The sequence below is a fragment of the Argentina silus genome (genome assembly GCF_951799395.1).
Source record: "Argentina silus genome assembly, chromosome: 20".
Lineage (NCBI taxonomy): Eukaryota > Metazoa > Chordata > Actinopteri > Argentiniformes > Argentinidae > Argentina > Argentina silus.
The window spans coordinates 9069383-9084387 of record NC_139674.1 but is presented as its reverse complement, the minus strand read 5'-3'; the positions used below and the strand labels follow the sequence as shown (position 1 = coordinate 9084387).

General features: G+C 43.9%; 2 protein-coding genes across 3 annotated transcripts in view; one reads left to right on the top strand and one right to left on the bottom strand.

Annotated features, from left to right (window-relative positions):
* osbpl8 (oxysterol binding protein-like 8) overlaps nt 1-2136 on the bottom strand; it is a 62918-nt gene extending 60782 nt beyond the window's left edge. For both annotated transcript variants that reach the window (XM_083691789.1, XM_083691790.1), the window contains exon 1: nt 1805-2136. The gene's annotated coding sequence lies outside the window, so the exon portion shown is untranslated. The remainder of the gene's footprint in view (nt 1-1804) is intronic.
* A 907-nt stretch (nt 2137-3043) lies between these two features.
* zdhhc17 (zDHHC palmitoyltransferase 17) overlaps nt 3044-15005 on the top strand; it is a 25380-nt gene continuing 13418 nt past the window's right edge. The window contains exons 1-6 of the mRNA XM_083692141.1: nt 3044-3110; nt 8929-9032; nt 11463-11585; nt 12794-12871; nt 14253-14397; nt 14799-14863. Coding sequence (XP_083548267.1) covers nt 3048-3110; nt 8929-9032; nt 11463-11585; nt 12794-12871; nt 14253-14397; nt 14799-14863 — 578 coding nt within the window. The 5' untranslated portion in view covers nt 3044-3047. The remainder of the gene's footprint in view (nt 3111-8928; nt 9033-11462; nt 11586-12793; nt 12872-14252; nt 14398-14798; nt 14864-15005) is intronic.

The following is a 15005-nucleotide window of genomic DNA, read 5'->3' as shown; positions in this document are numbered from 1 at the left end:
AATCTAATCTTTACAGTACAACAGTATACAATTATACTGTATCTACTCAGATACTTACACGCAAATTGAGCACCATATAGACACCATATCAGAGAGCAACAGTACACAGGTAACAAGCATGGTTGAAATGGAAACTATATTTGGCAGGCAAATGACCTACATCGCCCTACAGGCCTGAGCATATGACCAAGGGTGTAGGTCGCACTGACAAGAGGAAAGTTTCCTCACATGGAAAAGCCAGGATTACCCTCCATTGAGATGCAAATGTGCAGAGAATGGAAAACATGGAAATACTGTGGCCCACATTTTAGGCTACCATTTAGCCTCAATCCTTATGAGTAGCATTTGCTCATATTTGTCACGCTGGGGCCTTATGGGCCTTTGTTACATCAAAAAGCATTTTTTCAACCACAAATATCTTGGAACAACGAGGCTTTTTCTTACTGATCTGACTGACTTTCATTTGTCCTTCAAAGGAGGGTGACAATGGCTTTAACATAGGCCTAAAGGATATAATGGAACATCATGTTGACCATTTTACTGTACTAAACAACTAGCTAATAGCCTCAATTGTCTGCACAATTAGTGCGGCTACCTATTGTTCATGTTAATTAGTGATCCATTATAAAAAAGTACAGTGCATGATATCATGGTACTGTGTGTCCAGTGGTTGAGTGTCATGTTGCTGAGTCCTTCCATTGTATTGAGTGAAAGTTGTAACATAATATCTGATCAAGGCAGTGGCAACTGACATTTTAAACTACAGGAGTGTTATGTGAAGCCACCCCAGAGTGGATGTTTTGGACAGCATTCACAGCAAAACATCAGATAGGCTCAAGCCACAACAAAGTAGGGTACTGTGCAGTGACTTGTATTTCAGTGCTCGTCTGTTCAAGTCTTCTCTAAGGCTATTACGTTTTCGGTTGTTTGTTGTTTCTGTGTACAGTTGCTTAAAAATAGCCAGCAATCATAGATGTCTCTCCCTTTTTTCTCCTGTGCACGTCATTAGGCTAACCTACCACAGAATACAACATTGGCGCTATCAGTTATGTAATGTCAGACTAAGTGGGCAAAGTAGAGAACTTAATGATCAAACATTAGTATATTAGATCATCAAGTTCGCAATATTTTCGCATTAACAACAGTTTAATGGTGCTAGTTTCTGCATTCTTCCAACGATTAACGACTATGCTGACTTATTGGTTGACTATGCTGGTTATGGGCGTCCTGGCTGCATGCTGACATGCCTTAGAAATATCAATGATTTGAAACCCTGTAATACCCACATGCAAAAACATGCATATGAGGTAAGATCATCTAGTTCCGACGCGACACTCCCATCACTTCATGAAATGATATGGAGTCTCGCGTCGGACCTAATGTCGATGATCATAACAAATTGGTTCTGAATTAAATAAACCATGCATATTTCGTTTGCAAATTCAATTGATCCATGAGGTGTCTCAGGATGATACACAGGCGAACGTGTGAATCCATACTGGCTTCACACTGGCTGCTCCATCTCTAGGCTATTACATAACTGCTGAGATGTCAGACACTCAGGAAGATGTACATACTAGCTAGCTATGCCAGGCAAGAAACGTACATAACTGGCTACATATCAGCTGTTCACATTGTGACTTGTTGATCGCTAAGCACATCATCGCCAGTTTTAGCTAGCACGAAAGAGGAAGGGTCACTCAAATGAATCATACCATTTGCATTTAATTTGTCGCATTAGAAATTGTGTCGATCCTGTCACTGATAATACAGCTAGACATTTTCCATCTTACACATAACTTACCTTTGGTTCAAAGGGTTTATCCTTGTACCATCCACGGACAGAGTGCTCCAACTTGCCAATGATGCAAGTGTTTTTTTGGTCCCTGGGACAAAACTGCAGAAAGGGCTGTGGAGTTAGCTAGCTAGCAAGCTAACTCCATCACACTGGCGCTAACCTCAACGAGGCTTGACAGCTGTGCTTACCACAGGTTAGGCAGAAAAAAATAAAATATATGGCTATTGTTTTCTGGAAATTCAATTCTCAATTAGATGATTGAGTGGATTTCTCAGTTTGTCTAAAACTGATTTTAAATGAATTTTAAACTCTACATAAAAGCTCCGCATACATAAAGAAAGCACCTCCTCCTTGTTCGTTGCCTTCCTTCCTGAGTGAATCTGCACTCTGTGATCCACTGAAAAGCCTGGCTGGACTTCGGTAGATCTGCTATTTTAGTTCGATGTTTAGCAAGTATGATTTTAGAAGGACATTATGTTTAAAAGGTGAAATAAATCGTTTGTTGACGATTACAAAAGGTGTTTAAACAGAATTAAATAACTAATTACAATTAAAATAAACCTAGAAGCAACTCTTACTGCCCACTCACTGTTTCCATTCTGTTTATGAGATGGGTGCACGACGACATCTAGTGGTCATAATAATGTAACACGGCTCCTAAAAAACTAAATAATGGTCTCACCTGTCTACACCTGTCGCGTTGCCGCAAAAGAACAAAATTGCTGCGGTACAACCATTAATTATATCACTGGTCTTTTCCATTCATAGAATATTAATCGCTTTGGCATGAGAGATAACAATATGTCGTCTTTCTGTACCAGGATAGCAATTGAAAGTAAATCCGCAAATATATGCAAACCAGATATTTTGTATACATATAGACAGCTTCAAACACATTTCGGTGAGCTTTTCAAATGGCCCTACAAAATCCACAATGAACCGGGAATGGGTATAATACACACAGACTCAAGGGACCCAAGGGTTTCCATTTAAGTGTAAGTAAGTTCCATAAACGTATTGCACACGTTGGGTACATCATTGGTCTCCTCGTATGGAATACTTCGATGCTATTTAAGCGTAACCAAGTGCAAAATTGCACCTCAAAACGATGATGTGACACAATGACGTAATGCAACATCCATGTACCACTAACTCGCCCCCGAGCACCGCTGTGACAGAACATCCCCTCCTCCTGTTTATTTCCAGAGAGCATTGTTTCCCATCATGCTCAGCGAGATTGACCACCAAGATGGCTGACGTTATGGATGAATATGAGAAAGAAGCTGGCTGTGTCCCTATTCTCCATCCAGAGGTAAGCTCATCGGCCCCTGCATCTTTGCATGGGATAATTAATGAGAATGAATCGTACAACTGTCGGAATCGACTTCACTGGTCAAAATCACCGTTCTTTTTGGAAAACCACGATGCCGCCAGCATCGGCAGGGCAGGCATCCTGTAGCTAGGCTTTCCCCTGCTGCGTAATAGCATGTTAGCTTGGTAGCTAAATTGGCAAAATGGGGTTCTATGGCCAAGCACCAGGTTAGTAGGTAGTCAGCTGGCCAGCTTTCCATTGGAAGAATAAGTCTCCCGCTCATGTATTTATTTATTGTAGGTAACGTAGTTAACTACCGAATTAATTGAAATGGACAGTAAGCGTGTGTTGCCTAGCTAGCTGGCTAACGTAGCTATTTGACGTCGCCAGCAACTTGGGCTTTGCTGCAGCCTGAGAAATCACTTGACTTCTTCATTGAAATGTCATCACGATACCTTGCAGTCGGATAAATGGCGTGCAAACACAGATGGGAATAAGAGCCTAATAATATTTGGCCTGATCAGTGACACGGATGACAAGCAAATCTGTTGTCTAGATAGTTTGTTAGCTAACATTGTGTGTTTACGTTAGATTTGCTAACCAAAATTATCCGACTAGATAAGCTAGCTACACCTTGTTGTTAGCCATGGCATTTGTTTAGGTAAACTGGAGGCGAGTGTTTAGCCTTGTTATTTCGTTAGCCTGCTGTGTGATCAGTTTAGTAACTGTCAAGCATAGGCCTGGATATTAGTTCATAACAATTGTGCATGTTCAGTAAAGGTTTGAGACCCAAAACAAACAAACAAATAGTGAACTAATAACGTAGCCCGCAAACAAAGAGCTGTAGATAAACAGTAATTAATAAAGAAAAGTAATATTGATGGATATATGATCTGACTAATATTAGCAAGCTAGATAGCCTTCTGATTATAGTCTCACCTAGCTAACAAGAAACTTTGTGCCAGGATTATAACAACATGCAGATTCTCCCCACTTTCAATTTTAGGGATCAGCAAGTGCACAGGGGACCTCCCACTGTAAATTATTAATGGTTTACTAACTCACTTGTGTTGCCCATCCTGTTCAGCCACCCGGTGCAGGAAGCTGATACTACATACTTGCCCCCTCTTGTCTTACTGTAAAAGTGAGCTGTGAATTTTCGTTCTGGGCAACAAGCCACACAAACAGCTGACAGCCTTATGACAATCTAAGACAACCAATGGACATTAAGTAGTGCCTCAAATCACTTGACACTCAAACAGATTGAGGCTTGATGTATTGATTGTTCTAGAAGAAAAGTTATTTCCCTGGTATTAGACTGAAACAGCTGCCAAAGGGAGACACATTCATAACATGATTGTGATGTGATGTGCATTATCACAAGATTAGTAACATGTTATCAACACGTTTTTTAGCTTGGATGGGGATGCTGCTTTTTGCATTGTCTAACCTCAGTTGTATCCATTAACTGGATATGCATAAAGTTGGCTAATGCCCTGCTCAGAGATTCTTGCGGAGGCTGCAGACCTGATGATAGTGATTTCAGTGCATATTGTGACTTTTCATACATTTTATTTATCTGTAGCCCAGTGCAGAATATTTTGGGGGTGGAGGTTCACAGAAAACAATGTCATCTTGTAATAAAACATCAAACCGCCAACTATGCAGCAGAAGAAAACAGTTTGTCAGTTGGGGAGACGGTGAAATCTGAAACCACAGGGACCAAGGCACCACCTGCAGAGGCTTGAGAAGTGGTTTAGAGGTAGACCACTTAAACTGGAGTCGGCCTTAACTCAGCTAGCATACTGCTCATTCTATTCATTGGATAAGCAGTGTGATAATGATCTTATACTAAATAGAACTCATTCATTTTTATTAAGCAATTACTTTCTTTCAGTAAGACCACAGTAAATCAATAAAGCCTTGTTATTAAGCCTTGATCTCAGCTTTTTGTTCAAGATTGACACCCATGTCTTTACTCTATTATGGGGGTGGAACCTGCCATCTGTTCCTTGTTCCCTTGGTATATGGCTTTTCTCATCTTTTACTTTTTTTGCATGCCACACCTCAGATTATGCAAAAATGTATGATTTGAATGAGAATCGTTATATCAAGGCTGAGGCCAGAGCCTGTGCCAGAACCTTGGGGCATAACTATTTCTAACGGACAAGAACCATGCAGACACAGCCAAACAGGTTGGGTTAATCCCTTGGTAGAGCTAACATTTCCCTGACTTGTCAAGACTGTCATGTTTACCGTTGGCCTGTTCCTGGTCCTGAGCTGAGCATTCCTCTGAATTCCAGTTGGTTGACAATGCTGCGTCATGGGGCTGGATAGTCATAGGAGTTTGTGGAACAACAAACTCCAGAATATAGGCAAGATGTACATCATTGACATGCAGTAATAGCCCTTTCACCCTGTCTTACATTAATAGAAAGTTTTCCAGTTTTTCCAATTAATCTAAAATAAATAGCAATATTTTATATATAAGTGCAACATAATTTGATGTCATAGTCTGCCTCTGATACTCTGCTTAGACTTAATTTCAGTGTTAATTTTTGTGGTGGAAATCTGGGTCGTCTACTCCTGCACCAAGGCAGCCTGAGAGATGCAGAAGACAGCTGGATGTGACTGTTTGATATGCAGGTTCAGACGTTCTCTCGGAGCATGTCTTTCCTCTGAATCTCATTGAACATGTTGTTTTATGAATTTGAACCCTGGCTGCAAACTTCCCCTGTTATGTTGCTTGTCTGTCAGGAATAAAACGTCTCCTGACTTGGTTTGAAAATGCAAATTATTGTTTTCTACAACTGCAGAAGCTTTCCTTGTATGTTGCTGCATTTGCTATTTCAATTGAGGCACTAGGCAGCACAGACATGTATAACAACTCAGTGGAGACTTTGTGATGGTTATTGTTCCTTCTATAACAAGGAGATTCTCCAGGTAGGAGCTTTTTTTCTCTGTCATTGACCTCCCCCATTAACCCAAACTGTGGTTTAAACATTGAATTATGGCTAAAATGGCATTCATTTTAGATTGTATTTCAGATTGTGCCGGTCGGCCGCAGTTACTTAAGACCTTATCCTCACTGCTCCTGGGCCTGCTTTGGCTCGAAGAAGCACACAGTCATTGCACTATGTAGTAGCATTGCTACTGAATGGAGGTAGCTGCTTCAATAAATTATGAGCAAGTCACATGTATGCTACAATGAGCAAGGACAGGTGCCCTTTATACATGAACCTTTTATACAGTCCAGTATAACTAAAGCCAATAGCTAATTCATGTGTACAATGCCACTCTGTTTATTCAGGTTTTGATTTTGGTTGTGGTTAGCCTACTACTCCTGTATTTTTAGCTCAGGGCACATGACATCATCCCCCAGGGAGAGCTTGCCATATGTCCAATTGACTCCCATTGACAAGAACTGAAATGCTGCATATTCAAACAGACAAGATTCAAATGCTGAGTCAACGGTTGGTGCAAAACCCCCCTAGATAACATTCTCCCCTTACCTAGCTGCTGCCCTGTATGCCCAAGATGAGTGGATTAGCAGACGCCCAATTAAAGGGCTAAAAATCGCACACACTGCAATTATGTGCCGCTGTGGCCTGTAGTTACAATTACAGCAGGATTGTGATTAAGGGTCAAGGCTGCTCTGTTTGACCTTGCGGGTCAAAGGGTATTCCTGGGGTCAGGGAGAAAGTGCTTAATTTCTGGGAGTCTGGATTTGGAGATGAGCTAATTTTCCCCTTGCTCTCACTTAAGATACAGGATAATCATCGCTGTTAAAGGCCCACGCCAGCCTAACAAACATCTAAATGACCAATGTGGGCTTTTAAAGAGCTGTGAATGTTCTCACTCTCACGCATACATGAATACAGATGAAGTGGTTGGCCTTGAATACTGAAGTTTAGAAGGCTCTCCAAAGGCATGTCAGAGAAACCATAGCTGTCATGACTCTTTATTCTTCCTCACAGCAGTAAAGCATGTCTGTTCTACATGCTGCATTTCTATCTGAACAACATTGTATATGGTTGCGCCATCCAGACCTGAATAAGTGCCAGGTCAGGTGTCCACCATGTTTTTCCCTCACGATCATGATGTAAGCATTGCTGGCTCAGCATGTCCCCCTGCTCTAGTGGAGGCTGGATGAGATGGTTACTGTTCCATGTTTTCAAGCCCCCTCCGTCTCTCTCCCCTGACCCCCTGTGAGGGCTCGAGTGGACAGACCAGGCAAAGCCTGATTCAGATTGTAGACCCAGTGCTGTGGCTTTTTGTACTAACCCTATACTATAATTGGAAGCAGATCCAAGATGGCCAAACCTCTGCCTGTGCTCTGTCTTTAGGGAGTAGTTGTATTACCAAAAACATCCTTTCCCTCTCAGATAACATGCATGCCTGCTGCATTGGAGCGACTGGCTGCTTTCACTTGAAAGTCCCTCCCCGTTCCTGGACCGGTTTCTACAAATCTTTTTAGATCAGGTTACCTCTCAGAATTCCATAACAGTGCGTGAAATCGTCACTTTCCATTTGTTGGTGAAAACAAATTGGTGGTTTTAATAAAGTCCTTTGCAGGGTGCTAGGCTGACTCCCTCACATCCTTCTCTATTTAGACTGACTATAGCTGAAGATTTGTATATTGGCTTGTATGAATTCTTACGAAGAGATCCATTCGGGTAGACTCTGCATTAATAAGGAAAAGACGTGCTTGACTCTAAATAAAGTTCAGTTTTGAATTATTCTGGTTTGAGTATTACACACTGAAACCAGAACCATAGCATGTCCTGTGTTGAGGAAGGCTTGACGGCGAAACGCATCCACAGTGACTATGCTGACTATGCATTAAACCATTGTTTATTTTTCTATTTGAGAGTGCTGGCCGTATTATTAACTTATAGACTCTGCATTACCCATCAGCAGGGAAGGCCTAGGGGGGCTCAGGGTAGCATCTGGATATGTGCCTGCCCTCATCATCACCCCCTCTCCATCCTCCCCCCCCCCCCTCCCCCGCAAGACCCAGAGACGTCATCAGAACTGTATAGCTAGGTTACAGTACAGCTCGTACTCACATTAAATTAAAACCATAACAATCCCTCCATCAGCCATGTCTCCTCCTGGCATGTCTTGTATGCTTATGTCAACTACTATGAGCCTTCACCAAGCACTCTGACACGGAATCAAACCACACTGCCCCGTTCTGATGACGTAAGCTTTTCGATTATGTTGATGCAACAAGCAGCGAGCGAGCATCGCTGTCAGGCTAAAGACGCGTCATATTTGTGTCTGAGATTCTCTTTGCGTGCGTATCATTTGACAGGCCATTGACAGGGTGTCTCAGTGAAAGGTTGAGGAGACCAAGTGTTGATGGGTGATGTGTGTGTGTGTGACTGTTTACCAGAGGAAAGGATCCAGCGACAGCCCTCTTCTGGGAGATGGAGGCTAATTGCCGTCGCTGCGGCGTTGCCGTGGATGCTAATTGAATGTGAAGGGCCTGTGCGGCCGTCCGTGGCTGTGTCGTATGCCATCATCAACACACACCTCCCCTCATTTGACTCTCTCTCTCTCTCTCTCTCTCTCTCTCTCTCTCTCTCTCTCTCTCTCTCTGTCTCTGTCTCTGTCTCTGTCTCTGTCTCTCTCTCTCTGTCTCTGTCTCTCTCTCTCTCTCTCTGTCTCTCTCTCCCTCTCTCTCTCTCTCTCTCTCTCCAGTGAGATGATGCTATGAAGTCTGTGTAGGCCCACTGTGCCATGGCAAGGCTTGGATTGATTAGTAAACTCGGCTATTCACACTTCCTCTCCTTCCTTCCCTCTCTCCCCACAGGAAATCAAGCCCCAGAGTCACTACAACCATGGCTACAGCGAGAATGCAGGACGCAAGAGCCATGTGGATGACTACAGCACCTGGGACATCGTCAAAGCCACGCAGTAAGTACCCTGGGGTGTGCGTGTGTGTGTGCGCATGCGTGAGCGTAGCCTTTAGAGAGCATTTCCTTGTTCCACAACTGGTTTTTGAAACAGTTCCTCTTGGGATGGAATTGGGGCTTACCGTTTTTTTCTTTTTTTTCTTTTTTTTTTTTTTTTAATAAATGTCAGAGACATGCTTTTTTAGGAAGTGCTGCTATCGTACCCAACCATCTATGGTACTCCCCAGTGTGGCCAAGAAGCTTCCATTTGTAGCAGAGGAACCAGCAATGCACTCACAGCTAAATGCCACACCTGTTATGGCATCCTATGCAATATAGGCTAAGAATTGACCTTGTGCCTCCAAATTATAGTGTGAACTTTCCTCCGAATGACTTTTTACTCCTGGTTTTACAGTAGTTAACAGGTTCTGACACAGAGCATATTATGTAGGCTATTACTGAGAGACATTGGCAATACAGTGGCGAAAGCAATCTCGAGTGGCCACATCATCGGCCTTGTCTCCAAGTCATAGCACTGCTGTACAGCGCTGGCTAGCATTGCTGTTATCGATTGCTGCACTGATTTCCCCCACTACCCGTTTGCATGTAGGCTGAAAGGCCCTACAGCATGAACGCTAGGCTAGAAAGCCACTAACAGAGAATTTATATCCTGTGTGATTTAGAACTAGCCCTCCTTCGGTTGTTTTCCTGTGCTCACGCCGACAGGAGCAGATATATCAGCCAATCTCATTTCCTCTGCACCAGAAGTGATTTCCGTTCCACAATTAATGTATTCGCACGTTATTATGAAATGTTCCCTTACCATCCCCTGTGGTGCCAGCAGAGGCCTAGGCCTCCCACTGGAATGAAGCTGCTTTACTGACAAAGAAGCCTGTGTATTTTCATTCCTTTATTTAAGAAGAAGCTCTGGTCCCTCATTATTTTGGATTGAGTCATAGACATATATATACAGAATAGGAATTAATGCTTAATTTATGTGCTCTATTAACTATAGGGGATACAAAAATATCCTTCTTCCTTATGGTGACAAGGGATTTTGTTAAAGGCCAAACAGCTTATGAAATACATGCCAATACTATATATAATATACACTCACCGGCTACTTTATTAGTTACACCTGTTCAACTGCTCGTTAACGTAAATATCTAATCAGCCAATCACATGGCAGCAACTCAATGTATTTAGGCATGTAGACATGGTCAAGACGACCTGCTGAAGTTCAAACCGAGCATCAGAATGGGGAAGGTGATTTAAGTGACTTTGAACGTGGCATGGTTGTTGGTGCCAGACGGGCTGGTCTGAGTATTTCAGAAACTGCTGATCTACTGGGATTTTCACGCACAATCATCTCTAGGGTTTACAGAGAATGGTCAGGAAAAAAAGAAAATATCCAGTGAGCGGCAGTTCTCTGGGCAAAAATGCCTTGTTGATGCCAGAGGTCAGAGGAGAATGGCCAGTTTGGTTCGAGATGATAGAAAGGCAACCGTAACTCAAATAACCACTTGTTACAACCAAGGTATGCAGAAGACCATCTCTGAACACACAACACGTCGAACCTTGAAGCAGATGGGCTACAGCAGCAGAAGACCACACCGGGTGCCACTCCTGTCAGCTAAGAACAGGAAACTGAGGCTACAATTCGCACAGGCTCACCAAAATTGGACAATAGAAGATTGGAAAAACGTTGCCTGGTCTGATGAGTCTCGATTTCCGCTGCGACATTCAGATGGTAGGGTCAGAATTTGGCGTAAACAACATGAAAGCATGGATCCATCCTGCCTTGTATCAACGGTTCAGGCTGGTAGTGGTGTGGGGGATATTTTCTTGGCACACTTTGGGCCCTTTAGTACCAATTGAGCATTGTTTAAACACCACAGCCTACCTGAGTATTGTTGCTGACCATGTCCATCCCTTTATGACCACAGTGTACCCATCTTCTGATGGCTACTTCCAGCAGGATAACGCGCCATGTCACACAGCTCACATCATCTCAAACTGGTTTCTTGAACATGGTAATGAGTTCACTGTACTCCAATGGCCTCCACAGTCACCAGATCTCAATCCAATAGAGTACCTTTGGGATGTGGTGGAATGGGAGATTCGCATCATGGATGTGCAGCCGACAAATCTGCAGCAACTGCGTGACGCTATCATGTCAATATGGACCAAAATCACTGAGGAATGTTTCCAGCACCTTGTTGAATCTATGCCACAAAGAATTAAGGCAGTTCTGAAGGCAAAAGGGGGTCTAACCCGGTACTCTAGCAAGGTGTACCTAATAAAGTGGCCGGTGAGTGTATATAGTACATATATATTGAAAAAAATGTCCAGGAAATGATTTGATTTACCTGTATGTTATCAAGATTAGATTTCTGGCGTGTGCGTGCGTGTTTAGACCTTTATTATAACCTCTTCCTCCTGTGTTCTGCAGGTACGGCATCTTTGAACGCTGCAGAGAGCTGGTGGAGGCGGGCTATGACGTGCGGCAGCCGGACAAAGAGAACGTCACACTCCTGCACTGGGCCGCCATCAACAATAGAATAGACCTGGTCAAGTGAGTGCTATCGCTCTCATCCACTCACTCACTACCTCTCTCTGCTCACACACACACACACACACACCATGCTCTCTCACACACAAACTCTCTCACACACTTAATTGAATTCTCACTCTCAACCAACAGTCATATTCCCTTGACATTCAATCATCCCACGTATGATTTATGAGCTTTAATAAAACCTACATGTACAAATGGTGCAGCTATTCCCATCCATACACCTACCAATGGGATATTTCTCTCTCAATTGTGTCCTATGTAACTGGACAGACTCTTAGGCCAGTTGTGTCCTATGTAACTGGACAGACTCTTAGGCCAGTTGTGTCCTATGTAACTGGACAGACTCTTAGGCCAGTTGTGTCCTATGTAACTGGACAGACTCTTAGGCCAGTTGCCCCACTTGCAGTGGGGATGAAGTGTATGGTTTGAGAGCTGAGGCAGCCACACCGCTGGGTTCTATCTGCCACTCTGGTGCAGAATGGTGGCCTGCTGCATCTGTGTTCACGCAGAGCCAGTCAGCAGGGGAGGAAATTGCCATCAAGCTCCTGTGTGTGTGTGTGTGTGTGTGTGAGAGAGAGAGAGAGAGCGTGCACGTGCGTGTGTGTGAGAGAGGGCGTGCACGTGAGAGAGAGAGAGAGAGTGAGCGTGTGTGTGTGTGCGTGTGTGCGTGTGTACGTGCACTCGTGCGTGCCTGCCTTCTGTTTGTAATAAGCCCAGGCCCCACCAGCAACAACAATATCACCCAACCCTGTGCCCATCCCCCTGGGGGAACTGAGGCTGATAAAACAAGCTGTCTGCAGCAGGCACAGCACCTACACTCTCTGTACTACAGTACCACACTGGCGTACACTGGAAACACTGGCGTACACTGGAAACACTGCCATACACCAAGCATTCAGATTTGGTGTCAGAATGCTTGGTGAATGTACTAGAATGGAATGTCAAGCGAGTATAACGCTCTGGCAGAGCAGGACAAGAGCAAGGGCTGGGATGCCTGCTGCTAAATTCGGAGCGATCAATTTCACTGAAAGGGCAAATACCCTCTTTTTAATACATCATATTCCTGGCCTTCCAATGCAGTAGGAATAAAGCTGAAGTTTATTTTTTATTTTTTTTAATCTCACTATGCCTCAGCGCCGATCTCTTTTCTGACCCTGTGTGTGTTTGTAAGCTTCGTACATTTCTGATTATGCCTCTCTCTGCAGGTACTACATATCAAAGGGGTCGGTCGTGGATCAGCTGGGAGGTGACCTCAATTCCACACCACTGCATTGGGCTACAAGGTAAGGAGCGATGGCGGCAAAATCAACACCAAACACACACGTTCAGTCTCCCTATGAGGACGACGCGCGCTCAGAATGATTCCGTCTAGGTAGTCTTCACAGCCGGAGAGATTGCAATGCAAAGTGGCAGCACAACATGACAACGAACGAGTGAAATCATAGGAAAAGCCACGGTAATGACTTCTACATACCTCACGCCATTAGATCTATGAAGGCTTACCCAGAGCTACTCTATTTTGACCGAAAGCTACTTTACTTTGACCAAAAGCTCCTTTAGACTAGAGCATCACTCTCCGCTCCCAGCTCAGCGTATTTAGAGCCAGCCAGTGTGTTTGTGTATCAGCACTGTTTTCCTCACCAAAGCTAATCCCACTCAGTTATTCCCCCCCCCCCACCCCCCAGGCTGCTGGTCTTGAATGAGAGCTAATGGGATCAAATGAAGGGGAACCGGAGGCCCTTCTATACCGTTCCATTCCCCGGTTAAATTAGCTTACTTGTTATCTCACTAGAGGATCTCAAGATGTACATCTAGATCCTTGACCACCACCACCACTAAACCTTGTCATGTGACAGTAGTGTGTAGTAAAGGAGCATGTCATAAAGGCTGGATAGAAAATGAGTCTAACCCTGTATGCATGGACGTAAACTAAGTGATGTTTGGAAGATATATGCCATTTTTTGTTGTTGTTGTTATTGTTTTAGAGCAATGGTATAGAATCAAGAGGGTAGCTTTGAACAGTGTTTCCTGCAGACCCGCTTTCTCTGTGTGGTTGTCATGGGGCTGGTGTGGTATACACAGAGACCTGTTTGCTAGACAGAGCCACATGAGACCCAGTCTTACCTCCCCTCACCCCCGTGAGAGAGCTCTCTCCTACATTATTGATGTGGTTAACAGGGGGGCACCCAGTCACCCATATCTACCCAGGCACAGGGCTCGTGTCTCTTGTCAGCTACCCCCTCCCCCTGCAAGTGACCTTTCATAGTGGATCAGATGACTAACATTTTATATGTGGGGTTTACTTGCAGCATATTTTCTAGTGGTAAGTGTCTGCCGTTAACAGTAGAGCTTACAGTGTTCTGTATGATTATAGTAACTTGGTTTAGTAAGTGATTCCTGTACAGCTTTTGCATAGTACACATTGAAAGGAGACAAGGGCTGCATTACAGTGTTGTAAGGATACCTACAGCCTTTTAGATTATCAGACCCAATCAGATTACTCAAACCATTTCCCAATCAGATTACTTAACACAAAACAGACATGTTCCATGGCCTCCCTTTTTAATTTGATCCTTTAAACAGAATACATAAACATACACGCTAATCAAAACCACTGCCAATTAGAGGTTGTTGATGTGTGTGTGTGTGTGTGTGTGCGCACAGACAGGGCCACCTTTCCATGGTGGTGCAGCTGCTGAAGTATGGGTCGGACCCCTCGCTCATCGACGGGGAGGGCTGCAGCTGCGTCCACCTGGCTGCCCAATTCGGACACACCTCCATCGTGGCCTACCTCATCGCCAAGGGACAGGTACAGTGTGGCGAGCCAGGGAGGGAGGGGACGACACAGAATTGGGCATATCTAGACTGTCATTAATGTAATTGATCTTGTGGTATTTAGATATCCTTAGAAGTCACTGTTGTGTCTTCCTCATTTTCATCTTCTGTCTATCTTTGTAGAATGATTCACATCTGACTTGTAAAACAAGAAAGTCAGTGAAAGGCTTGAAACATAGAGAAGTTGTTAGTTTCATCCACCAGGGGGTGGTATAGCATTTGTTTTTTTTTACAGCTGCATTCCACATTTGGAATGCAGCTGTACACTAGCTCAAGCATCTTCAAAGAACTGTTCAAGCATCTTCAAAGAAGATCTTTTGTAGGGGTTTGTGACAGTTCCTCTCTTTTTCTCTCTCTCTCTCTTTCTTCTGATAGGACGTGGACATGATGGATCAAAACGGCATGACTCCTTTGATGTGGGCATCTTACAGGACACACAGGTAGCAACCATGTATAGCAAAAGCTTACGCCCTCTTACCTTCATCCTACACAACCCCTGGCCTGTGCTGCTAGAACTGGATTCTGCTGACGATAGCCCCTCCCTTTAACCTTCCTGGGTTTAAATCTGGCCTCATCTGTCAA